The 25,474-nt window shown below is 43.1% G+C and overlaps 2 protein-coding genes across 4 annotated transcripts; one reads left to right on the forward strand and one right to left on the reverse strand.

Moving 5' to 3' along the window:
• The first annotated feature begins 5 nt into the window (after window positions 1-5).
• si:ch211-129c21.1 (uncharacterized protein LOC563087 homolog) lies at window positions 6-15,548 on the forward strand. 2 transcript variants are annotated; one of them, XM_041935908.1, is made up of 14 exons: window positions 6-169; window positions 6,874-7,399; window positions 7,716-7,858; window positions 8,518-8,580; window positions 8,960-9,058; window positions 10,372-10,471; window positions 10,786-10,896; window positions 11,107-11,258; window positions 11,507-11,679; window positions 11,908-12,064; window positions 12,150-12,372; window positions 12,815-12,930; window positions 13,171-13,390; window positions 13,534-15,548. In XM_041935908.1, the coding sequence occupies exons 2-14, from the start codon at window positions 7,291-7,293 to the stop codon at window positions 14,295-14,297; spliced, it is 2,430 nt and encodes an 809-aa protein (XP_041791842.1). In that variant the 5' UTR covers window positions 6-169; window positions 6,874-7,290; the 3' UTR covers window positions 14,298-15,548. The 2 variants fall into 2 exon arrangements, with proteins under 2 accessions (XP_041791842.1, XP_041791843.1); XM_041935909.1 differs by lacking the exon at window positions 6-169 and adding an exon at window positions 2,715-2,829.
• Window positions 15,549-16,612: 1,064 nt separating this feature from the next.
• Window positions 16,613-24,313, reverse strand: scamp4 (secretory carrier membrane protein 4). Of its 2 annotated transcripts, none has more exons than XM_041935105.1 (7): window positions 24,215-24,313; window positions 23,638-23,664; window positions 23,381-23,509; window positions 23,097-23,253; window positions 19,576-19,677; window positions 18,472-18,589; window positions 16,613-18,335 (listed from the first exon to the last, which is right to left on the reverse strand). In XM_041935105.1, exons 2-7 carry the CDS (start codon window positions 23,642-23,644, stop codon window positions 18,147-18,149), a joined length of 702 nt encoding a protein of 233 aa, XP_041791039.1. In that variant the 5' UTR covers window positions 23,645-23,664; window positions 24,215-24,313; the 3' UTR covers window positions 16,613-18,146. The 2 variants fall into 2 exon arrangements, with proteins under 2 accessions (XP_041791039.1, XP_041791040.1); XM_041935106.1 differs by having other exon boundaries at window positions 23,638-23,659; window positions 24,215-24,292.
• Between the last annotated feature and the right edge of the window lie 1,161 nt (window positions 24,314-25,474).

Raw genomic sequence — 25,474 nt, forward strand, 5'->3', positions numbered from 1 at the left:
TGACCGGCCCCTGCCTGCCGCGGAGAGAGCTGCCGGATAATCGCTCCCTGCAGGAGTTAGATGCGAGGTGAGCGGTGCGCAGGTGGAGCAGGACGCGTCGAGCCGGATCCGAAGGCGGACAAACGGCGGCGGGTTTAACGGTCCCTCGTGTAGCTCCTGACAGCTCCCGGTGAGTCCGATGCGGACGCGCTGTGACTTACTCGCTTGTTTGTCCCGCAGGCGTGTTTTTTTTTTTTTCTCCGCGGAGCTCGGGCTGCTTGTGGGAATCGGATCGGACAACCTGTGGTGTTGAGAGGCGCACATGCAGCTCTGTAACTTCTCTGTCTTATCTAAGATTATAGGATATCCTTATCTAATAATAGCAGCCGAAAGCTAGACTAAGCAGTAGTAGGATATGCGTTTCGGCCGCAGTCCGAGCCCCGCAGGCTGCGACCGCGGAGGAAACGCTCCAACTTGCAGGGTCGCCTGCGCAGCTTCGGGATAAGCAGCGGATATGCGGTCGGATCCTGTGGGGGAAATTTTGCTTTGGCTGTTTTTCATGAAGCAGACAGAGTCTCACTTGTAAGAAACCAACCTTTTACGTGCTACAAATCTGTTCATAAAAAGAATCAGCTTTGTAGAAATCTGTTTTCATTTGGTGCCCCATGTTGAGTAATTCCAAGAGTCCATACAGCTCCAACATCCAAGTGTGGCTGCTGCGGGGGTTAACGTGATGTTTAAGGGTGTGCACTTTTATTAATGGTGAGAGTTTTAAGCACATGATATGTGTCTGGCTGAGCGAGCAGAGGATATACTAAGTGCTGTCTGTGCACTTGCTCGGGGGATTGCCCAATTTTAGCTGTCACAGTGGGGTCACGGGGTGTCGAGGCGCGGCTGCACGCGGCCCACGCCACAAATAATACACTGGCAGACTGTGATCAGAGCTGATGCACGTTTCCTTTTTTTCACTGTGTGTGCACCTGAATATGAGGAGCACCCCCAATGTTAGCAATGAGCAGTCATCACTTGCCACACATGGTTATTTATGTTGGTTCACGACCGGCTGCAGTGAACACAGCAGCTGCAGCTCAGGACCACAGCTTCTGGGCGTCCTGTATCCTCAGTGCACCCCTCACCCCTCACAGGTGCACTGCACAGGTGAGACACAGTCTGTCGAATGTAAATCAGTGTCTTTCTAATGTTCGTCGACACATCTGGTCAGGTCAGGGTGACAGGATGGAGGAGTTTCACTCACTTGTCTTCTTGTAGTTTCACTGTGCTGTTGGTCAAAACACACACACACACGCTTGCTGGTTGCGTGCTTTACATACGCAAGTGACTTTTAGGCTTTTGACAACACAAGTCTGGAGAACCACGGTGGGGAAACATGGTCGTGTGTGGCACCTGATCGGCTGACATGATATTTTGAAGATGTGATCTCATGAAGCAGGAGGCCTGACACTCTGGTGCGGAGGGAACAATCTACTAAACAGATCGTCCTCTTAGTATTTCTCGTTTGACTCAGAACCTTTTATTCCTCTTGCCATTCTTCTACCAACACACCTGAACACACACAGGATACCTTTTTGATAGAGGGTAATGGTTGAAGCAAAAGCATTCCCTTGTAGCAGCTTCTCTGATCAGCTGCTTTTCTGAATGAACATCTCTGAAGACGGCACCTTGGGCGCTATTTTCTGGCATTTTACTGACCAAACGATTAATTGATCCGAAAAGAAAATAAACGAAAAATGAATGCCTTTAGAAATGATCGCTGCAGCTCTAGTTTTGACCCTATAAGGATGAATAAAGTGACAGTTTCGTGAAATCACTTCCTCGGCTCTGATTTGAAACCTAAACTGAAGCGCTCACCACATTTGGTTTTCTTGGGTGTTTCCATCTTGTCAGTGAACTTGTCACACAGCGCAGGCAGAGCAGGCTGAGATGTCTTCATATTTTCCTTTTGTGCCATGAATCCTGCTCAGACTTGCCTGGGTGTGTGCGTGTGTGTGTATGTATGTGTATGTCTCTCAGTGTGTGCATTTACACTGAGCCAGACCTGTCGCATCAATGACAAGTCATTTGTCAAAGAAGAGGCGACAATCTTGTTATTGCTGCATTTTTATTTTGTGGCTTGCTTGTCGCCTATATTCGCGTTGTGTGTAGGATTTAGGGGACTCTGTAGGAATGGAATTTTTATGTTTTCATTAGTTTATAATCACCTGAAAATAAGAATTGTTGTGTTTCCATTACCTTTATAGCAACAGAAGGAGCTGGTCCTCTTCCACAGAGATGTTGCACCGCCATGTTTCTACAGAAGCCTAGAACAGACAAACCAAACAGTGACTCTAGACAGCGCCTTTGCCATTAAATCCTACACATTGGACCTTTTAAATGCTTTGACTGTTAGTTATCCATTAGCTTAATGATATACGTGGTAACAGCCTGGAAAATTGTACACGCAGCATGTTTTTGAAGTGTTCTTTTCGGCTAATTACTACTGTCCTGCACATGGAAACAAAAGGTGGCGAGCTACTGTCATTATGATAAAAGAATGGTTTGTTGCAGCCATCTGAGCTTGCAAAAATACAACCCGCTGCTGAACTGGGGTGTGTTTTCCAGTGAATGTTTCACAACAGAGTCTGTGACACAAGGAGTGTCAAAGGTGAACACCCTCCCACAACCGGTTTCCTGTTCAGGCCCCTGTGATGGAACTCTGTATCGCCAGCCGGTCTGCCAGGGAGCCGCTCAGCTTACGTTTGACTGGCGGACAGGCAGGAAAACAGCCATCCAGCCAGTCAAACGGTGACTCAACCAGCATCAGCCTTGCAGACCAGTTAGTCAGCCGCTCAGGTAAATCGGTTACAGCCGGAGGAGGCCTCGCCCATGCGGCCCGCCGTAACGCACAGGAAGACGTACGCCAGAGCCGGAGCTTACTCGCTCGCTCCAGCTGTTTGAGTGTTAACACAGCTTTTTGGATCTGGATTTGTTATGACTCACGGTGATGACAACAGCGGGCTTGTCTGTGCACGTCTCACATGCTGCTGTTCAGGGTTTTACTTAATAGGCAGCACGTAGTCGCAGTCAGAATCCATGGTAGGGTATTGTAGATATTGTGGAGGCTTCTGAACTGGCTATAAATATCCTCGCGCTTTAAGTGGTTGGAGTGTCTGGAGATACTCGCTGCAGGGCTTCTTCAGCCTATTGTACTGGCTCATGTGCAGCCTTTGAACCCGCAGTTGTTCACACTCCACATCTTGATGAGTAAAAACCCACCAGCGGCCGCAGTGAAAACCCTGCCAGGATTTCTGCTTGGCATAAATCGCACATGTGGGAAATACATTTTCACATTTACATCTGGACCTATAGAGATGTGAAGACCCTGTTTTAGTCACACTCTTGTTGGTTGTCCTGGTTTTGTAGACGTTCGTCTTCCCTCGTGCACACTTTGTGGTCGCTGTATTTATATGCAAGCAGTGCTTCAGATGTCAGGTTGACTTTCCAGAGAAACTAAAAGAGCAGCGTTTCATAGCGCTCTTCATCGTATGCAGATACTGAACCATTTTTTCATAAACCGTGTCATTCATAGATATTCCACTGCTTTCATGTTGCGTGAGTGAACAGGTCGTGGATTGTACACATTTGTACACTACATTAGGAGACGTGTACAACACAGCTGTGTGTTTAAAGGCCGATCCTTGGGCAGGTTTTGCTGGCTGTACCTGAATCAACAATGAGGCCCTGTAAATACAAGATATAACTGGATTTCGCACACAGTCTTTCACAACATACCGTTTGAGTCAGGGGGAGAGCACACCTAATCTGAATGTTGGCTTATTGTGATTTCGGTCACTAGTTGTCAAAGAAACCGTGATTCAGCCTGAAACAGGGAAGAGAGATGAGAGCTCAGCCCCGAGGAGAAGAAACATCTGTTAGAATAAGGCGCACATGCAGAGAGGTGTGCTCCTATAAACATAATTGGTTAATAAATCATCCATCAAGTCTGCAGCTGTTAATGATAGTGCACCATTACAAATGGATTTTGGCAATGGTGAAGTAAGAGGGCAAACAGTCCATGGGTGGGTCCTTCCTGATAAATTAAAATGAACAAAGCAGGCAGCAAAGGTGGAGGACATAGACATATAAATGTGGGATCATAATCTTGCAGTACAAAAGTTGTTTTTATTCACGCTGAATGAAAGCTAAAGGTGCACTAATCAGTATTTTTCATGAACAATGGATCAAATGATGTGCAGTGTGAAAGGTGTTGCTCGTAGTGACAACTCTGCAGCTCCCTGCTGCTCCGTGAAAAGTTTTTAAGTCTGATGGTTTTAGCCGCTTTAGGCTTCTTGGCCTTCGAACTCTGCTCGCAGCAGCCGTGTTGCTAATGCTAGTCACAGCAGCTGATAAAGCTGCTGTAAGCCTCTTCCACATCACCACACATGACAGACGAAGTTAGCAACTCGCAGGTGAAGAGAGTGGAGCTTTTAGCGGCTAACGCGCCACATTTCCCCCCCGCGGAGCTGGTGAGGGCCTGAACGGATCTAAGGGAGAGTAAATATTTGACTTACTGTCGTCAGGTGGCCAGACACACAACTCCAGCGGTAGTGTCCCCCTGGGTGGAGTGGCTGCTAAAATGTTTGACACAGTACATTTACAGTGTGAGGTCAACAAAAAAAAAATCAATGAATGCACCTTTAAATAAATGATTTGTTAACCACTGATGCAAAAAACATTTTAAATTACTTGAAATTTGTTGAGATTTTGGAAGATTTGATCCAGTCAAATGAAAAAAATGTCATTTCATTTAAATAAAGTAACTTGACAAACCAAATTTAAGGATCCTCTTTTAGATGAAAACCAATCAGCTTTGTGTAACTAGTTATCAACAACTTGTGTAAAAACCTCAGCTATGCATGCCCCCCCCCCTCACGCCCGTCCACACATGTGCATGTCAGTGCGTGAGTGTGACCGTGGATAAACAAAGCAGGAGAAAAGAGGGACAACTGCTGCGTGCTCTTCTATTGCTGTAGCCATACCTGCCTGTCTGCACGGCGCTCAAGTATCTGTCAAACGCTGTGAGAAACAACCTGCAGTCATCCCGCTCAGCTGTAACGCTCAACCTACAGTCCCCGCCCGCCCCTCACAGCCTGAGGGGAAAAGTACGCAAGACGCCGGCGCTCTGACAACACACGAGCGGCCCCATACATGCAGTGGCTCGTCTCGCCGTGTCAAGTAACAACAAGGTGGGAGCATGGCAGTTTGTTGCAAAACGCACATTCAAGACCGAGGTTGTTCAGAGGCAAAGGGGAGCGTGCGCCTGGCTGTCTCTCGAGGAAATTTGGATGCTGTCATTCTGGTTTCTGTCAACAGGCAGGGACTCTGTGGTGTGCGTTTCAAAGGATGCATCTCTGTGAAAGCTGCTGTATTTTTTATTTTTTTCCCCCCTCTGCGAGCTAAAATCTAAGTAACAGTTGCAAAAGCAGCTGTGTGGTGCGGCGCCTTTTGAGCGACGTGCACCACAAAGACAAGAGTGTAGTTTTTACCTCGCGAGTCTGACTCTTAAGTATGCTTTGTGTGTTATTCTGAGAAAAAGCGCCTTGATGAATTTTGAATGAGGCTGCGCTGCTCAGTTAGTCAAAACAGACAGAAACTCGCCAGAGAAGTGGTAAGTCTCAATTCGGCATGAATCCCAGGGTAGCGCTAAAGCAGTGGATTGTTGCGATCTGCATGCATGCCCAAACCTGAACTGATCCCCCTCTGCTGCACGAACCCCGCTGAGCCCACAGGAAGGAGGTTCTTATCAGGGAGGAGGACAGGAAGACACAGAGAGTGGAGGAGGAAGAGAGAGTGGGGGTTGGAGGGCAGCAGGGCACGCTGCAGAAATCAGTTTCCTCTGTGAAGTTTACAATTTAGACTTTTTAGGTATGACTGTAAGTGGTGCTAGACTCCTCTGATGTAACAATGAGGTTAAATTCGTCCCTGCATGTGTTTCTGACAAACAGCAAAGCGCGTTCGTGTTCGGCCCTTTCCCTGCACTCACAGTTTTCGACTCTTATCTTTAAACTTCAGGCGGTGAGCAGAACAAGCTGCTCTGATTTTACATCTGAGGACCATTTCACTAGTCAAAAGCAGTATCACTCAGCTTGGAAAACAGTTCTTTAATGTGTTCTGTGGCTTTGAAGGGAGATTTCTAAAGCCTGAGAAAATAACCAGGTCAGGTATCTTGGATTGGGCCTGGAGACTACAAATTTTGAAAGTGGGTGCAGTTGGAAGTTGGACTTCAGTTTAACAGGCAGGGAGACTCTAATGAAAGATGCTGCAGTGCATTGCATTAGGGGAATTGTAGGATCCGGAGCTTTTTGGACTAATACACCTACTGCTTTGACCGCTCTGGATTTAATTGGTCTACACCAGTCCTACACCTCAATGCAACCCTAAATTCTTGAACTGTTGCTTTAAGAGGCAGGATTCTCTTGTGGTCTTCGTTCTCTGGTGAAAGATCTGAATCTTTCTTTCAGTCTTTCTTTCAGTCTTGCTGACTGTGTTTACCGTAAGCAAGAATGTTACTGTACTTTGCTGCATAGATTTTCTGTCTGATAATTGTATGAGGGACATAAACGCAGCAGACTCCATCACTTTCACATTATTGAAAAGAGGGGAAATCTTTATCTTTATGTAAATCTGTGTAATAAGTCTACATGAAGAATGACAGCAAGCAGTATACAGCAAAAAATAAGGTAAAGGAGTCAAACTAGCCAGCAGTTTCATTTTTGAAGCAAATATATGATCTTTTTTGTCCATCTTTTAACGTAGGCATAATTTCCTATCTTAGAATTAAAGTCAGTGTTTCCACATTGTGGGTCTCTTTAATAATTTAATGCATATCTTTCCTAGAGGTGGACACCATGAAGCTGATCTCCTCCAGCACCCCTCACCAGTAGCCGTGCAGCATGGCTTCTGCTCCTCCTTCCATAGAGGACACCAGTGGCTCATTAGCGCTGCGCTGGAGGCTAACGCCGACATAGATCTTTACCACGCAGGACACCGACTTCAAACTGAGCCGAGGCGGCCTGAGCTGCACCCCGCAGGCACTGGTTAAACATATGTATGAGCTCCCTTTAGAGGGTCTTTGAAAACAATGATGTCTTGTGCCAGAGCGGCACACGTCCAGGGCAGTGACATCACCGCAGCGTAACAACAGCAACATCTGGACTGAGACCTTGGACCATGTTCTGTCTCTGATCGGGTGCTTTGGTGGCAGAGCTGGACTGTGCGGCTCTTCCACACTTAGACAAACCTGGACCCTGAGCCATGTCTCTTCTCTCAGCCCTGAGCCTCGTCTGTGGATTGATGCTCCATGCTTCTGTTAGTGCACTCAGCAGTCACTACTGTGTCCCACGAAAGACTGTCCCCTACCAGAGTAAGTCGCACATTCTCAACACCTTCCTGCTAATAAGTCATTGCATATTCTTCCTTAGCTACTTAGCTTAACAGATTTACTCCTGGGCTGCACCAGTAAACAGAATTTGTAGCGGTTAATCGATGCATTTGAATATTTAAACACACAGTGGAGTGATTGCTTGGTTATTGTGCTTGCTGGGACAAACTTCAATGAATTTGCATTTTGTTTTTGCTGTGGGAGCATTTTCCCAGCAGCACGGAGTCACGGCAGCTAAAATGTAGAAAAGAAAATATAGCAAAATGCGGCGCAGTCACGCGGATGTTCTCCCATTTAGACGAGCTGAAGTTGTTCAGAGAAGAGGGGATCTTCAACTACTCCACCATGCTAATGAGAGACGACCTGGGTGTGCTGCTGCTCGGGGCCAGAGAGGCCATATATGCGCTGGACATCAACAACGTCTCTGTCAGAAAGGCAGCGGTAAGAACATGTGAAAAAAAATCTGTTTATAAAAATGTGCAGGTCTGAGTAGCTCAGCCAAGAGCTTTTCCCTTCTGATGATTTATAATCTGAAGGAAGGTAAAAGAAAAATCAACAGAAGTAAACGTTTTTTGCATTCTCATCCGTTCAATCGTTTGATGACCTCCAGGTTGGAAACCAGTGGTTTGTATCATCGTCTGTTGCCATTTTACAGATATTTGGAAGCCTTTTACAAGCTCTCGGGCACAGCTCTAATAAGTTTATTCTTGGCATATCTTTCTCTGCTATCCTTCAGTGTTTTGAGTGCGTTTTGCCTGAAGATACGCTCACAGAAACACATTTGATTGATTAGAACTGCTCTTACATCAGCGGCCAGTACGTGGCTGCTGGCCTGCACGTGTTTGCATGAGGAATTTGAAGAAACTGTTCTTGCTGAGCTCTAGACTGAGGTTTGTTGATTCGTAATTGTCGTTACACAGCTAACAGTCACAACTGAAGAGAGACTGATGTCCCCCCTCTACAGTATGCTGACTGGTCTTGATGTTAGACAAACAAGGAAATCTGTGAGGGTAGACGGGCTACAGCTCGACCGTCGTGCTGTGGTGTTGCGACACCATTCCTGCGTGCTTTGACAAGACCTTTTCCCTCTGTTGATGCAGGTGTATTGGCGCGTTACTGAGGAGAAGCAGAGGGAGTGCACGTACAAAGGAAAACACGCTGAGGTCTGTGTAATGTCTTTCAAAACAGTGCATTCTAATTTTTATTTCTAGGGCGAAGATATGGCCTTAAAAGATGCAGTTTACTCCCCTGTGCAGTTTATCTCTTTGCATTTGTAAATCATTTATATGGGAGTCTTTTTTTTTTTTTGCCTTTTCAAGTAACACAGAATTCTCTTTGAAGTGCCTTGCTCACAGCTTCAAACTGAATGTCCAAATAAAGGTTTGAGAAGAAAATGCATGTACACAGCCTTGACCTTCTGGTCACCAGCTCAGCTCCAGGCAGCCGGCGCAGTCAGTATGCGCATGTGGCGTGTTTGTGTTTTTCGCGGCTGAACTAACAAAGCTCTGACCTTGGCATTCTCTCTGCTGGGTCTTGTTGCAGGTGGAATGCCGGAACTACATTCGGACCCTGCACAGAGTGAATGACACTACAATGTATGTGTGTGGCACAAACGCTTTTAGCCCCACCTGTGATCATATGGTAAGTACACTGCAGAATATGGAGTTAAAGTGTGTCTGTAGGCAGCACCTCTGCCCCTTTTCCTTTACTTTGAATATAAACCCGTCATTGGCTTCTTCTTTAATGGTTTTGCACTTTTAAAGGATGAGGTTGGGATTCTATTTTTTTTTATTGTCACCAAATCCACAGAAAGATCAAGAGCAACAGGTCCATTTCTCAGAGTTCCTCTCCTGGCATTGATTAAACCCTGAAAACCTCATCTATGTTCATCAAAATTACATATTTAGAAAAATTTTTCCATTTAAAAAATTGTCTTAAATGAAACTCTATACCTTTGCCTTCATTTAGGATGTGTGGATCTTAATAGTCCCCTGCCTCTATCTCCACCCACCCCTCCGCTGCCCGCATGCAGCTGGAGCGTACCTGCTCATCTTTGACTCTTCTCTTGCAACTCAGTGTCTCAGAATGTTAATGTATTTTATGTAATACTCTCTACAACATTATAAATGTGATGCTAATGGATAAAATGAGTCTTCGGCTTGACTGTGTCATCATGATATGGAATACCCACCCTGCAGGTTGATGGGATTGGTTTTGTCAGTATGTGACGTATGAAACCCTGTCTGTCTGGATCCATGTCTGTGATACTGTCATTGGTCCACTGCAGATATAAAGGTGGAAATGCTCAGCCGTGGTGCTGACTGCTTATTTCGCTCGTGATATGTCTGGTAGCATATAAAAAGCATGCCATGGACTACCTCCCAACCTCATCTGTGGCACTCAACCCTAAGGCCATTGGTTCCTACTGAGGAACCAGGGTCACAAATGTATGGCAGAATTTTCCTTTCTATAGCCTCAGTGATTTCATAAAACAACTGGAACAAACGGATAAAACCTGACAAAAATAAACTCACCACTGTGTTGGCTCATACTCGCTGTGTCCCCAGGAGAAATGGATGGAACAGCGTCAGGCTTCAGTATAAGTTTTGTGGCGACATAGTGCTCTGGAAAAAGGCTACTGATGCTACAGTTTGGCTCTTGGATTTTCAGATCCATAACACATGAAAGTTCACCATTTCTTCTTTCCCAACTATGCAACCAAAAGCAGAAGAGGTCTCCCCCATCACTTTGAAAACAGTGTCAGCTTTCAAAATACCGACATGTAGCTACACCTGCTTGGTCCACTGCAGTTCCAAGGTGGAAATGCTCAGGCGTGGCGTGCACTCATAGCATATAAAAAACAGCATATGTTGACATGTAAAAAAAACTTGATTTTCATTGGAGGAGGTCTTTAACAAGTTTTTCTTTTCTCTCTCCCCCTTTGTTTCAAACAGACGTATGTTAATGGACAGCTGAGGCTGGAGGGAAAGCAGGAGGAGGGGAAGGGGAAGTGTCCTTTTGATCCCTTCCAGAGATACTCCTCCCTCATGGTTGGTGAGTGTCTGAGTCAGATTTGCAGCCAAAGGGAACAAAGCACAAAATACTGCTGAGTGTTCAAAGTCCGCCAACAGAAAAGATCAGGGGTTTGATAACTGTGTGCAAATTTCACTAACCACGAGCCCGGAGCACCGAATGCATTGCAAACATCACCAAATATCTTTGCTGGTGCCACCTGCTCACTCCAAATATGCACTAATTGCCTGGAAAAAAGCTAGTTGGTTCAGTCCATTATAGGCACATAAATGAGATGTTGTTCCAACTAATATGAATAATGGAGTTTTCCCTCATCTCTTGTTCCTGTCCAACAGGAAATGACCTGTATTCTGCTACATCCATCAACTTCTTGGGCTCTGAGCCTGTGGTTCTGCGCAGCTCCGAGTTGGCTCTCCGCACTGAGTTTAAGAGCTCTTGGCTCAGTGGTGAGTTCCTCCTCTGCAAAAACTGGCCGTGTAAAGTTTTATATAATGGTGTGCATAGTTTAGAGGGAGTGGACTGCAGCAACAAATACTTGTGCATGATGCAGTTGCTGATATCTGGGATACAGTATTGGTGAACCAAATGGAGGCAGATCAAAGTTTCGATTTTTCTGCACTAGTCCTGAGTGCTAATGCCATGTTTTGTGATTTCAGAGCCAAACTTTGTCTACATGGACTTTGTGGGTGAGAGTCATGATAGTCCTGATGGTGACGACGATAAGGTCTACTTGTTCTTCAGTGAGAATGCCATGGAGTACGACTTCTACAGCAAAGTTGCCGTGTCTCGGGTGGCCCGTGTCTGCAAGGTATAATTAAGTACAGAATAAAAACTCACAGTTTCTGCAGGACCTTTGGCATTTTCAGAGACATTAAAAAATGTAAATGGAGTGTCATGCGTTTTTGGTAATAGAGAGAGAAGGTTTACATTCCAGCTTGATAATGTGCAAATTTATGTCTGGCCTCATGCTCGCTGTCTGACGCAGCTCTGGTTGTTGTGGTTAAGTGGAATATCTACAGAGCTGCACATGACAGAGCGCTCTGTCTCTGCGTTTAGGGGGATATGGGCGGCCAGCGGACACTACAGAGGAAATGGACGTCGTTCCTGAAAGCTCGTCTGGATTGTTCCCTCCCTGAACCCAGCCTGCCCCCCATTGTCCAGGATGTCTTCCTGCTGAAGCACGACGACTGGAGGAAGAGCGTCTTCTACGCTGTCTTCACGCCGCAGTCGTAAGTGCTTACAACCAAAACAAATGGCTTAGGGTGGGTGTTGGCATGCGGCATGGTGAGAAGTAAAAAAAAAACTAAAAATTCATTATGATTCATTATGTCCACTCGAAAAGAAAGGAAAAAATCGTTCGATTAATTAATGACTTAAAAATTATTCTCCAGTCCTACAAATCAAACAAACATTTGGCAGTTTGTTTGACTAAATGTGTTTGATTTGGTGTGTTCCAGGAGCTTGTCCCAGGCCTCTGCAGTATGTGCGTACAGTGTGTCGGACGTTCGAGGCATTTTCAACGAGGGCAAGTTCAAGACACCTGTTGCCGTGGAGACATCTCACGTCAAGTGGGTGATGTACACTGGAGAGGTGCCAGTTCCCAGACCAGGAGCGGTGAGTCTAAATATGTGATACCAGATGAAAAAGCGTGCGAGAGGGAAAAAACCCCACAATTCTAAACTGAAGTTTTGTATTTCAGTGCATCAATAATGTGGCACGTAAAATGGGGATGAATCGCTCCCTGGACCTTCCTGACAAAACCCTCCAGTTCATCAGGGACCGGCCCCTGATGGACGAGGCTGTTCAGCCTCTGACAGGAGGGCCGCTGCTGGTCAAGAGGGGAGCTCTGCTGACTCGGATTGTGGTGGACAGTGTATTGGCGCTGGACGGACAGAGACATGCCGTCATGTTCATTGGCACTGGTAAACTAAGGATTAAATCAGAAGAGAAAATACTGGGATAATTATCTGAAATTAAACTTAAAGCCACAGAAAACATGGTCTTAATCTGTTTCGTTAGGACTGTGTGGTTTGTTCCAAACAACTGTCATCACCTTTTCATTCATGTTGCTAAACTCTGATTGGTGCGCAATCACCGTTTTCAAACCGAGTCCCGCCCAGTTCAAACCAGTGAGAAAAGCAAGGAGAAAAACATGAAATACCAGTAAAAATCACAAAACTGTTCAGACTTGGGCAAAAAAGTGTGTTTTCATGCCAGAGCCCCCTGCTCATAGTAGAGTCTGATTGAGAAAATATGTTTTCAGGGCCTTTTAATGGTCAACTTTTAAAGCCAGGATCTTGGTTAATATGCTTGTGTCATGTACTAAATGGTTATTAGATGGTCCTTTCTTTTGTCTCCTGATAGAAAACGGTTACATTCAGAAGGCTGTTAACTACGCTGGAGAGATGTTCATCATTGAGGAGATTCAACTGTACGAAAACCCCGTGCCTATTAGCACCCTGCGCCTCCTGCCCAGCAAGGTAGCTCATTACAGGTTCAATGTGATGGCAGCATGTTTTGTTACCTCATCATCGTTATAGATGATTACATCATTTACTGGTACTTTTCTTGGCAAATATTGCACAATAAGCTTCAGTCTGAATTTATATCTCAATTTAAATATGTTGTCACTTAATTGCCATGAGCGGGCCACAGAGAGGCTTCAGTGGTAATAAAGATGTGTTAAAGATTTGTTAATGTGTGTGTGTTTGCAAACATAGGGCCAACTGTATGCTGGTTCAGAGTTTGGTGCTGTCCAGATGCCGGTCAGTAACTGCAGCCGTTATGACACTTGTGTGGACTGCATCCTGGCCAGGGATCCCTACTGTGCCTGGGACTTCACCGCCGAGCAGTGCTCCTCAGTCTACAGCTCATCACCCTCCTCAAAGACTGCAATACAGAGTCTGAAGGAAGGAGACGCCTCACAATGTCCTCAGCCAGGTACGTCCCTTTACGGGATGTTATTTGCATGCATTACTGGGAAGAAACGGCATCCCAGCAGCCTTTACTCATTAGTATGCAGTGGGACCAACCGTGTGTGTGTGTGTGCGCACGTGTGCGTGCGTGTGTGTGTGTGTTTTTAGATCCAGTAGCAGCTGTGGACTTTACCCTAGTTCCGGAGAACAACATCCAGCTGCCGTGCCAAATCCACTCCAACTTGGCGCAGGTCCTGTGGCGATTCTCTGACCAAACACTTCACTCCAACAATAAATACTACATCTACAGCAGGGGCCTCCTCATCCTGAGTGCCTCCAAATCGGACGCTGGCCTGTACACCTGCTACTCGGTCGAGCAGGTCAACAGCAGAACGTACAACAGGACCGTGGCAGCTTATCAATTACAGCTCGCCTCTGGCCCAGGAGTCGGGGGCGGCGCTACTCCCGGCAATGAGGTGACAAATTCCTCAGGCTCTATTCACGGTCTGAACACGGCCGCACCAGGGCTGGTGCCAAACCTGGACCAGGAGGACCCGTTGTCCCCCGAGAATCAAAGCGACACTGGCAGGGTGACTCGTTTGGAGGTGGCCGTGGCTCTGCTGTCGCTGCTTTGTCTCGGCCTGATGGGGGTCATATTTTGGATCTGGAGTCAAGGACGTTGGGGATGTTTCAAGTTTGCGCAGCGCCCCAGTGAAAGCGAGGGGAAAAGGCAGTCGGCCGAATACATGCACATCCAGAGCAGAACTTCAGAGATAAAGCTCCTGGGGCCTGAGTCTGGAAGACCTTTCACTGCCAATAATAATCACTCTGCTGTTGACTTCAAAGGGAACGGGGAGCACCACTTCACACCTATGGCCAACATTTCAAGTCTGGACGGTCTGGGATACATAAATGATGAGTCAGAGATTTGACTGCTGCTGAGGTATAGAATTCAGTCCAGGGCCGACGACAGTGAACTAATTATCTTCCTATAGATGCACTGCTGTAGAAAGGGTTTTCACATTATAAATTCTTTTGACTGGTGTCCTGTTGCCAGCAGCTGATGTTCACTGAAGACACTTTTCAGGCTTTTTCCGGTGGAATTTTCACTCCAGGAAACAGTTGAAAAGTCATTTTTTTGTACATGTACTTTTTTGCATCATGATAAATTGTGAATACACTTTGTGTAATATATTCTGTACAGCCAAGATCCTTTTTTTTTTCAACTATTTATTTGTCACAATGAAGTTTTTATTTCAGCAATTATAACACTTGTGATCCAAGTCTTGTAAATGGGGTCAACAATAACACTTTGACCTCTAATTTCCAGACACATTTCATTTTATGGATATTATTTAAGACAACTTTCATCAGAGAGAATACTGTCCAGTCTTTGGCTCTGTTAATGATTGATAAATGGTCTGTACTATGCTTTTATTTCCAGATGCCTGTTAATGGACTACAAATGCACCTCTGTGTTTAAGAATTTAAACGCCAATGACTACAAAAATGAGATTATTTCACTCCACTAAATGTTATATCATCATTGACAGTGAGCTGTTGTGTCACTGGGATGCAGAAGCGTGGGCGTATACTTCTATCAGTGGATCGGCTCTTTGCATCAGAGACACAACGCAGAAAAGACTTTTAGTTTTTGGTGTCAAACTCTGGAAAATGCAGCCCTTGTTGGGAATAAAAAAAACTTTATTGAGAGTTTGACGCGTGTCTAGCTGTCAGTAATGATTACTTATTTGAAAGTGATGCTGGAAGTTTAACCGTCAGGCTCGTTGCCTTGATGTCTTCGAGCAGACGCTCCTGTGGATTGTACGGCGCAATAACATCAACAAAAAAAACAGTGACTCCACAATTACCTCAGACCTGTTTGTTTTTACCGAGTGAGCCTGAGACCTAACAAAATTACAGGAAAGTAGCCTGAATCTGCTTCGTGTTTTTCACACTCTGTCATTAACAACAGCGCTCAGAGCTGCCTTAGGTTTCATCTCAAACACGTACTGTAGATATGAAAGGGTTGAAGTGGGTCTCTGCTCAATTATTCAACAGTGCTGTATAAGAAAGTTGTCATAAACAGAATTAAAGGTTATCCTATATTGGTCTAATAAAATTACAATTAATAAAATATTGCAGATGCAGTTGCCCGGATTTTGCAGGCTTTTTTTTTTTTTCATGTTTCATGCTTCATATGCAGAGGCGTATTTACACCGGGGAATTAAGACAAACTACTTGCCAACTATTGTTTTCAGTTTCTTTATTCTAAAAAAAGCCAGTGGGCTTATACCGAGTTGTTTTTAAGTTTCAGAAGCCACTTTTTTTTTTTCTTTTTTAAGCTGCCCTCTCTCTTGCTCATCAGCCCTACTTTTCCTTCCAAGATTTAATGAGGTTTCTTCGCTTACTTTTAGTTCATGCTGTCTTGCACGTTTTTTGCTATGATGCTCACAGGGCTTTTTATCCCACGCTCACTTCCTTCGAACGCTTCTGAATAAATCAATACGACAGCATCGTCTTTGCCAGGGTGAAAGATTCTGCATTGAGAACAAGGGATACAGGAAAAAAAAACAAAGCATAAGTGGGCAGCCAGACCACACATGGGCTGAGAGCTGGACAGTGGTCCAGAACGGGTGACTCAGAACGACTGGCATCATTGACATGTGTCTGTTTTTGTTTAGATCGTCACTTTGTGTTACGATAATAGAGTTGTTTAATTTCACAGAGGACCATCTTTCAACTGACAGAATGTGATAACTTGCTAATCCTTTTTGACATATTTAATGCTTTAACTCCCCTTCATTGATTTTTGTAAATATCGGCTTATTCTGAATTTGATGCAGCAACACGTTTCAAACAATTTGGGACAGGAGCAAAAAAAAAAAAAAAAAAGCCTGGGAAAGTTGTGGAATTCTCCAAAAACACTTGTTTGGATCATTCCACAGGTAAACAGGTTGATTGGTAACAGGTGATAATATCATGATTGGGTATGAAAGGAGCATCCTGGAAAGGCTCAGTCCAAACTTTTTTGGACTCAGGATCACAAACAAACTGTAACAATATTGCATAAAGAGCTTATGGAGAACTAAAGTGAACCTAACTTTAAAAAAGTAACAGTGTGACAGTGAGCTGAATACTTGACTGGGTCGTTGGGTGGACTAAAGTTTTGATTATGAATAGTTAAAGACAGACCTGACCTGCTATATTTTATGTTTTTGCCCATTTCTCAGACAGACAGACGCGGTGGCAATACCAATATTTATTGAAATGTTGCAATATTTAAAGGTTGCTTTGACATATCGGTTTCATTTTGTCACTTATCAAATAAACAGAAAAAAATGAAAATACTAATTTTGGCAGTTGGCCATGAAGGACACTTTTGTAACAAGAAAAGAAAAATAAATTGTCAAACCATGAAGCAGGCACCTTTCACTTCCAGTCGGTGCTCACATTTCAATTAGGCTGTGACTAGATCATTGAGCCAAAGATAAAAGAAGATTCAACTCTTGTACTACCTACACAAAAATGCACAATCACCGGGTTTAATCAGATTCTTTACCAAGGTTTGCCAGTGAATGAGTTTACACTTGGAATATCAGACTGCATTTAAGGAGACTGTGACTACATTTACATGCAAGATTTCACTTTACTGCTGATCCATTTGCAGTCATTTTGAGCCAGTTTAGTTGTGTTTATATCTGTATTGGTTACATGAGGCCAGTTCATTTGACATAAGAGACTCCGGCTCAGTCCCATTCCTTCGATAGGCTGCATGCAAGCACAGTGCAAACACTAAACACAAAAATTCAGTCTATCTGGGGGAAAGTGAAAGTGACTGGAACATTGACAGCAGCTGATAAGGTGCTTTCACTGCAAGGCACCGGCCACTAAAAGCAAACAGTGTAGCTTTGGAAATACAGAAACTGAGAAATACTGAGAGTACAAAACAACATCTAGTTTGGGTGTGGCTCTCGTTCAGTATCAAACTAATGGAAAGAGGCAAGTGTTTTGGCACATCACTGCTCAGTGAGAAATCACAGAGGAGGATTACGCACCAGTCCAGTTTAACAAAGAAAAAAGCAGCACTTGTTAAGGCGAAAGTCAAGCAAGATATTTTTCACATGCAAAGTCTGCACGTAATATTAAGGCGCATTTCAAGAAATCACAGCCAAAGCAGGCAAGCATGGAGACAGTGGATAAAGCACAATGTATCACAAATAAACTGAACTCCTGCTAGAATTCATATAACACAGAGATAAAAAAATCGTGCAGCTTGCAGACATTCTCTTGTTGCAAAAGAAAAAACACTTCTTCGGCATACTACGATTTCTAGCATGCAGTCAGCCAACACAAAACAATGCTATCATAAAGGTCCATAAGGCACACGTCCCTCACATACTGCTATCCAGAAACAGTCCAGACTCTTTTTCAGTACCCAATTGCATATTTGCTAGACTGTATGCATTTTCCTCTGCAAATTTCTGGTGAGCATAAAAATGTATTTCATTCTCATTCATTTGAATAAACTATGTGTAAACAAAGTTGAAATGGAATGGTATATTTTTGAAGATAGCCCTGCCGTACAAGGGTAGGGCTTTAATGAGCTTTGGTGACAAAACTCTTTGATAAAACTTTTAATAGCAATCCTGTCCTCTCATTCAAAAAATACATCTATGAATTTTGTCACTAAGGGTGAAATGATGGCACTTTGAAGTGCTTTCTTGTGCACCACAGAAATGGCCAGCTATCTGTCTCCACCTAGAGGCCACTCTCTGCTATCACCAGTGACTGTTGTCGGGATAGCTCGGCACTGCGGCAGGGTACTGGGGCAAGCTCGGGCCTTGGGCCGTCTGAGCAACAGCGTTAAACCCTGCTTCCCTCACGGGTGCACTCTTCCACAACCCGGTGCTCCACTCCTCCTGGGCGCGCTCCAAACTACCCCCGCCGCCACGGTACATTCTGTGCACCTGCCACATGGAAAAAAAGGGAAAAAATTAGTTGATGATGTTTATTTGTGTCTGTTTTCAAGTGTCTGTGTGGGATTATATACATGAGGGACAAAAACCAAATGCAAGTGTGTTTTCAGCGTATGTGTTCACTCACCTTTATGAGAACCAGTGCCATTAAAGCAGTCACCAGAGTGAAGAGCAGAGCTGTGATAAGCATCACTATAGCGGAGCCCACATTTTGGCTGAAAAACATCACTGTTGCAATCCAGCCGCTTTGAGGTGTTGGTGAGAGTGAGATGGAGTAGTACGGGTTAGTGTATTGTACGGTATGCAACTAGCAAAGTGGATTTAATACAAATATCCAAAGATACTCATGAACCATTAAGCAGTGAGGGAACAGATGTGGTGACAACAGCATAATGACGATCAGTGTGAAATTAACTTTACATGGCACATCGCAATGAGTGAACAGCGTTATTATCACAGGCAGATGTTCAATTATTGAAAATCAGTTTCAGGAAATTGTGATAAAAATACGTAACTAAAAAGTTTTGAAAATGACTATTATTATTAAAATAACATTATTATTCTTATTCTGACTATAAAATCATGTGTTTACATTTAAATTCTTACAAAGTACTCAAAGTACATGAGAGAGCCACTCAAAAAAGTGGATATAATACATCCTAATTCAATAACATTTTCTCAAACAACTATTAAAAACATAAAACTAACTTCAGAATTAAGGACAGCTGGTTTACATGAATGTTAATACTTTTATATAATTGTTCTAAATCACCTCAAAAACAACTCTGTAAGGAACAATGTGACACGCATGTAGACAGTTTGCTCAAAATCTACAGTGTTCAGATAAACATACAACATGCACAATAAAATAAAAGAGAACTAATATCTGGAATCAATGGACAAACTATTTATACCCCTCTTACACTAAACATCAAGAAGCTGATAATTCTGCAAACCGGCCTGCCACCACCACGTCAACAACTCCCAAACAGACTAGAAATATAAATGTAAAAAGCTGCAGATGGTGTATGACTACCTCATCATGTGTTAGCTTTATGGTTTTATTTTTGCGTTAATTCTATCTTAGCATCAGAATTTGAACAGACAAGTGGAAATGTGTGTCTGATGGAAGGCACATTTTTCAGCTGCCTTGATCATTTGGCCCACTCCGTGGTAGAAAACTGGCAGGCAACATGCATGCAGTCTTCAAAGCTGGTTTGATTCAACTCACCATGTTCCCCAGCCAGAGATGCCTATAGTCTGGATGAGGGCCAAGACACACTGGAGGAAGAAGATGAAGAAGAAGGCCATGAAGTTGAACGAACTGTCAGCCCTGTGAACAACATGAAAAAAAAGAGAACACAAAGGCGAAAACAAGTAAGCCAAGAGTTGTTCTATTTTTGTTGCAATGTTGCTTCTTCCTACTGGTCCTTACACACTTTTTAATACCACACAGAATACAACTTCACACTTGTTTCACAATCATACTCTGAAAACCAGTAGGGACGATATGGACTAAAACCATTTAACAATACTTCCCAGCATTATAGAATGATGCTGGGAATCTTATTAAGAAATGAATGTTAGCCAAATTAAAATCTAATATGGCCACCAAATTATGCCTACTGGATGCAATCATCTTCATACTACATTCAATACAAACTGTCCAAAATTATCATTTGACGGCTCAGTTTCTATATTATGAAACATGGAGAGTCAATTGTTGGGTTTGTAGGATGGAGTTATCCACAATTTTTGAAAGGTTTAAGACATTTCATGTCTCAGTTGCCTAATATTTTGCTTGATGATTCAGTTTTCATGGTAAGTAGGCATCTGGATGCATCATTGTGTATGTAATGTATCTTAGAACCAGCACACACAGACACACACGAGTGCAGTGCAGCTCAGGACAAACTGATAGCATTTGCATTTTCCATGACGTTCTATCTTACACCTGCATTTCGTCAGCTGTTGGCAACACTTTGCAATAGGTTGGAGACCCGTCTAGCAAACCCTCCTCATGCTTTGTCCACCCCCTGTCACTAGGACCCCATTTATACCTGGTATTCAAATGCAATGCGAATGCATTGATAATATGACGTGTAAATGCAAAGGCAAGATTGGATCATTCAATACCCAGATAACCTGGCCGAACACAGATCCCATTTTAACACAAGGTGCAAATGGGGTGTAGGATTGTGTTACTGTGCTCCATACACAGTTGCCTGACTCCATATGCATCTTGCCTTGTAGGGAGCACATTTTGCATGTTGGAAGGCATCTTGAGTTGATGGAATAGAGTCATATGTCTGTTCTTTTCTTGCAAACAAGTCCAGCCGTGTCACGTTAACTTCATACGTAGGCGAATACATACAGCACTTCTCCAAAGTCTGCGTATCAATGTCATCAATGACTGGTGTTGTTGGATGAGTTTCGAGAAGACGACTGTGGCCTGATCACATGCATTCCAAACGTCCCAAGCAAACTTCTTTCCATTGCCTCGAAATGCTGACATTACATCACAGCCACTAAAAGCATGGGAGAACAGGATTTCTCTTTTTTTTTTTTTCAAGGCCAAGTACAGAGCAGATCTCATGAACGGTCATCCATTTCAGGCCTTGTCTTTGATGAGAGGCAATCCACAGTTTTGCAAGGCCAAGCTCTTTCAGCGATGGAAAAGACAATACTTGATGACAGCAAGCACTTTCTTGTGTGGCATACAACAAGGCACATGATTAAATTGCCCTACACCTGGCCCGATCTTTCAGTGTCCCGTGCAACCCTTACACCATCCAGATGATTAAAGCCCCACCATCCTTGGCTCGGCTAAGGTGCGCTGGCACAGCCTGTCAGTTGAGGTGTGGATATCTAACTCACATGGCGACTAATTAGATATGATTTCACACAGTTAACTGTATTACTTTAGAGGAAGCTGACACTGAACCCCATGTTTCACAGCTGTGATGTCACCAATGTGCCCTGGTAGTGTATGACATTCACTCATATAAATACCACAACAGGTTGATTTTCAGGTAGCTAATGCTATCTTTATATTAACTAACCCCTGATGAGTCCCCTTGTGAGATTCGGTGCTTGGATCACAAAGTGCAGGATTCTGGTAAAATTTACACTTAGCTGCCCCACTATTGGGGTTAGGAGGGTAACAGATCATTGAAGAATTATCTAACAGAAATCCATCCTTAAATGACAGCTCATATATCAATTGTACGCAACCAAAACTTTTAAAAGTAATTTCATATCAGATTTGACTGATGCCGACCACATCATTATAATTGGAGATTTTAATATTCACAATATTGACACCTCTAATTTGCTAAATACAACCTTCACAACAGTCACCGAAGCTTCTGGATTTTCTCAGGTTGTCTCTGCACCCACACATTGACCCTCTTCCACTTAGTTGACGGTTGCGTCTTCCAGTGTGCCATTAACAGACAACTCCCTGAGCCAATACAACATTTATACCAACATCTATTCTGACACAAACAAAAGATAAAACAACAGACCTTTAACAATACTGATTAGCACACCAAAAACCACCCTGCCCGCATGGGTTTCCTGTTAACCAGCTAAGGCATTTAACAACTTCCTACTAATATAGAGATGACTGGTAAAGCTGTGTCTCTTTCTGTCATCTGCAACTTCCTAAATCTGAATACCTACAAGACCAAAATGTTGCTTGTTGGTCCAGCCAGATGTAGATCCATTTTCAGGGATTTTTACATAAATCTTGGTGGCTGCATAATTCCTCAGCGCCATACACTTTTTGAACCCTCTTTTACTTTTGAGCCACTTATTAAGTATGTCACAAAAACTACCTTCTTTAACACAGCCAAGACTGGCCCCATGGTGTCCAGTTCAGACACGGAAACCCTTGTAAGCGTTGATAACACCCGGAATCACCTACTGCGATGAGCTTTTCTCTCACTCGCCAGTATCAGAAACGAGAGTCTTAATTTGATCTGAAACACGGATGTCAGAGTCCCTACAAGATGAAAGAAAGTCTGATCATGAGAGCCCTGATGTCTTTGCATCGGCTACCAGCACATGTGAAGGCTGACCTAAAAATCCTTCTTCTGTCTTACAAGGATTTAAATTGCTGGCTGCTTCCTACACATCCAGCCTTATTACACCTTACACTCAATCATGTCCTTCACATTCTGTTGATGGTGGTTACTTAACAGTTCCTACATTTGACAAAAGATCTAGTGGGGGTAGAGCCTATGGACACTGAACAGCCCTTTTTCAGGCTTAAAAACCATTTTATTTTCTCTGTGCTATGGTCCCTCTTAGTTTCACTTCAAATGATATCAACTGATAACCAGTTACCTCAGTCCTGTTATATCAACATTCCTCTTCCTCTTTGTGTGTGTATTTTTACAGGTGTAAAAGTGGCATACTTGTGCATCTAATGTTGTGTGTTGTTAAGCTACTGTTAGGTAGGGCTGAAGAGTTAATTGAAATAATACCAAAATTGCAATAGTGCAATATCCATCCTTTTTGATAAAGGTAAAATGTGTGAGAACATGTAGCTTTACAAATGAAGCATTGTGGAAAAAACATCATTTCCGCAATATCTGTCAAAATAATGACAATATGGGTTATTTTGTTGTATATGTAAATACGTTTTTCAGCCCTACTGTTATGTGCCCAGAGGCTCCATGGGTGACTCGCACTTTACATAAACTGAAGTTGGAGTTTAGAAATTACTCTGGTTGATGAATGACTAACCTGAAGGCTTTGTAGAGTGGTCTGAACCAGCAGGTGTAACTGCAAGGGCTGAAGAGGATGAGCCAGAGCAGAGAGAAGCCAAAGTTGGTGGCATTTCCACCTCCAGCCCACCAAGCAATACATGAGATCACATTTATGCACAGCGTGCCTGAATACACTGCAGAGGAGAGGAGAGAAAAGGTGAGAGAGGGAGGGTAGTGATTGTTTTTTTTTAACTTAACAGTTAAGGGAAGAATGCATAAACTATGTAAGAAAATGCATGTGAAACAATCAACACAACTCACTCATCCAAAGCGTGTAGACTCTGCGCACCAACTGCTGATGGGGTGCAGGGATTTCCTCCTCGATGTTCTGGTAAAAACATGGCTTTATTTTCAAGAACTGAGGCAGGGGAGGAAAGTTATTCACACGATCTGCAACAGGAAGCAAAGTGTCACCGCAATATTACTGTCTTACCATTGAGTGATTTAGAACACACTGCAAGACATGGCAGAGGAAAGAGGAAAGTGGAAAAGATAGAGAACTGTTTTAAATGACAAACCTCCCATTTTGAAATCCCAACTCTGTCCTGGATGAAAGAAGTGTATAAAAATAGAAATAAGCAATTAAAAACGTTGACACTATTTCAGGCAGGAAACCTTTAACCAATTCTCATGTCCTTTCAAGTTTTTTTTTACTACATGCAATACTCCTTATTTCTTTTTTCCCATTTGCTTCACGGCTAAAGAACATTGTCAACAATGATCACAATTTAACATGCTAATGTTCACCTTCAACCAGTTCAAGTAGTGACTTAAACAGCCGGCTGCATGGTCCAACTTTGGTCAAACCGTTTTGCTAACTACTTTTAATACAAAAACATGAAATTCCCCACTCGTGTTCTTTATCTATGTCGATACAAAAGTTATTATGTTTATACTTCATGTGTGATACTGTACAGTAGATAGCCGTTAAACCGTGTTAGGCAGCTCAGGAGTCCAACAGAAGCAGAGATAAGCGTAGTCTCTTTCTAACGCTGCCGCTTCATTTAACTAACTGGCTGGCAGTTGACAAAGAGTAAAAAGCCTGTTATAGCTAACAATTCACCATAAAGCGAAATATAGCTATGAGAACATTACCGGAATAACGTTTATCTCCTCACGTTTCCGTCGACAAACGCAGGGGTCCGGGAATCATTCAGGATGCGCTTTTTCGACCCCATCGAACGTACTGCGGCTGCGCAGCAATGTAGCGCTTGTAGTTCCGAACTGTTTATAGTCAACACGCTCGGCGACTTCAAGAACTACAAGTCCCAGAATTCATGTGAGCGGCAAACGGGAAACGCGTGATTCGAACATGACACCCTTTCGTAAGTATCCCACCCATGCAATTACGGAGAACGGGATGTGTATGTTCCAGATTCAAAATTAAGTGAATCAAAAAGTACGTACCAAATCCAGATTCTATGTTGAAATTTAATCCAACATATACATTTCAAAGCTTAGGAGGACATCATTTTTGTCATTACAATATAGAGAAGCTTCCTGTAAAACTCTCCAATTTCCTGTAACAGATACTCTCAAGCTGGTCCTTGGTTTAAACACATAATTCTTCACTTCACAAATACATTTGGAATGACCAGGGTATGTTTCAAAGGCAAATCTTTGTTTTTAAAGAAATGGATTAATATTGGCATTCTACTTGTCTGTCATTTGTTCAACAAAGATAGTCATCTGTTACTTACAATGTATTCCTATAGAATATCACACTTCTGTACCCCCCAGAGAATTTGCAGTTGTCTTTAATGCTGTCATCTGCTATCAGAGATGTTGTCCATATCTTCGACTCCACCAGAATTATACATAGGGAGTTCTGATCCTTTGCTGAGTATAAAAACTAAGAATAAATGTATAATGGAAACAATCCAGAGGAGCACAATTAGTAAAGCAGCATCTGTATTTGTTTGAAATCTGTATAGACTGGGAGAAAAAATAATGTTATTACTCAGGATGTTTTGTTTCAAATAAGTCGTGAGAGGTGAAAATATTGCACAGGTGTTATTCAGTTAATTCAGTTATTGTAAAATACAGGTTAAATATTGACCTTCTTTGTTTCTTCAGTCGCCACACAGATGAAATGACATCTCATCATTTTCGGGACTATGCCTTGACTCAGATATATTTTTGCTGATAAACTTTCTAAGAAGAAAATTTATGTTTTCAATCTTATTTCTTTATTAGCAAAAATCCATATACATGCCAGCCAATTTGCTAAACAAAAACACAACCTTATTGTCTTCATGTCTTCCATAAAGTGTTACCTTGACACACTGAAATACTGCACAACATCAAAAGCTGTGAAACCTAGAGCTAGTAATTAATTTTATTTGCAATTTATTT

The sequence above is a fragment of the Chelmon rostratus genome, chromosome 4, assembly GCF_017976325.1.
Source record: "Chelmon rostratus isolate fCheRos1 chromosome 4, fCheRos1.pri, whole genome shotgun sequence".
Taxonomy (NCBI): domain Eukaryota; kingdom Metazoa; phylum Chordata; class Actinopteri; order Chaetodontiformes; family Chaetodontidae; genus Chelmon; species Chelmon rostratus.

Excerpts from the sequence above, each read along its gene's own strand:
- si:ch211-129c21.1 (XM_041935908.1), top strand. The coding sequence starts at position 7,291 with ATGTCTCTTCTCTCAGCCCTGAGCCTCGTCTGTGGATTGATGCTCCAT. Across the intron at positions 7,859-8,517 it reads TCTCTGTCAGAAAGGCAGCG|GTGTATTGGCGCGTTACTGA; the intron begins GTAAGAACATGT and ends CTGTTGATGCAG. Across the intron at positions 12,373-12,814 it reads CGTCATGTTCATTGGCACTG|AAAACGGTTACATTCAGAAG; the intron begins GTAAACTAAGGA and ends GTCTCCTGATAG.
- scamp4 (XM_041935105.1), bottom strand. Across the intron at positions 23,254-23,380 it reads AGTCTACACGCTTTGGATGA|TGTATTCAGGCACGCTGTGC; the intron begins GTGAGTTGTGTT and ends TCTCCTCTGCAG. Across the intron at positions 18,590-19,575 it reads ATCTCTGGCTGGGGAACATG|CGGCTGGATTGCAACAGTGA; the intron begins GTGAGTTGAATC and ends AACACCTCAAAG.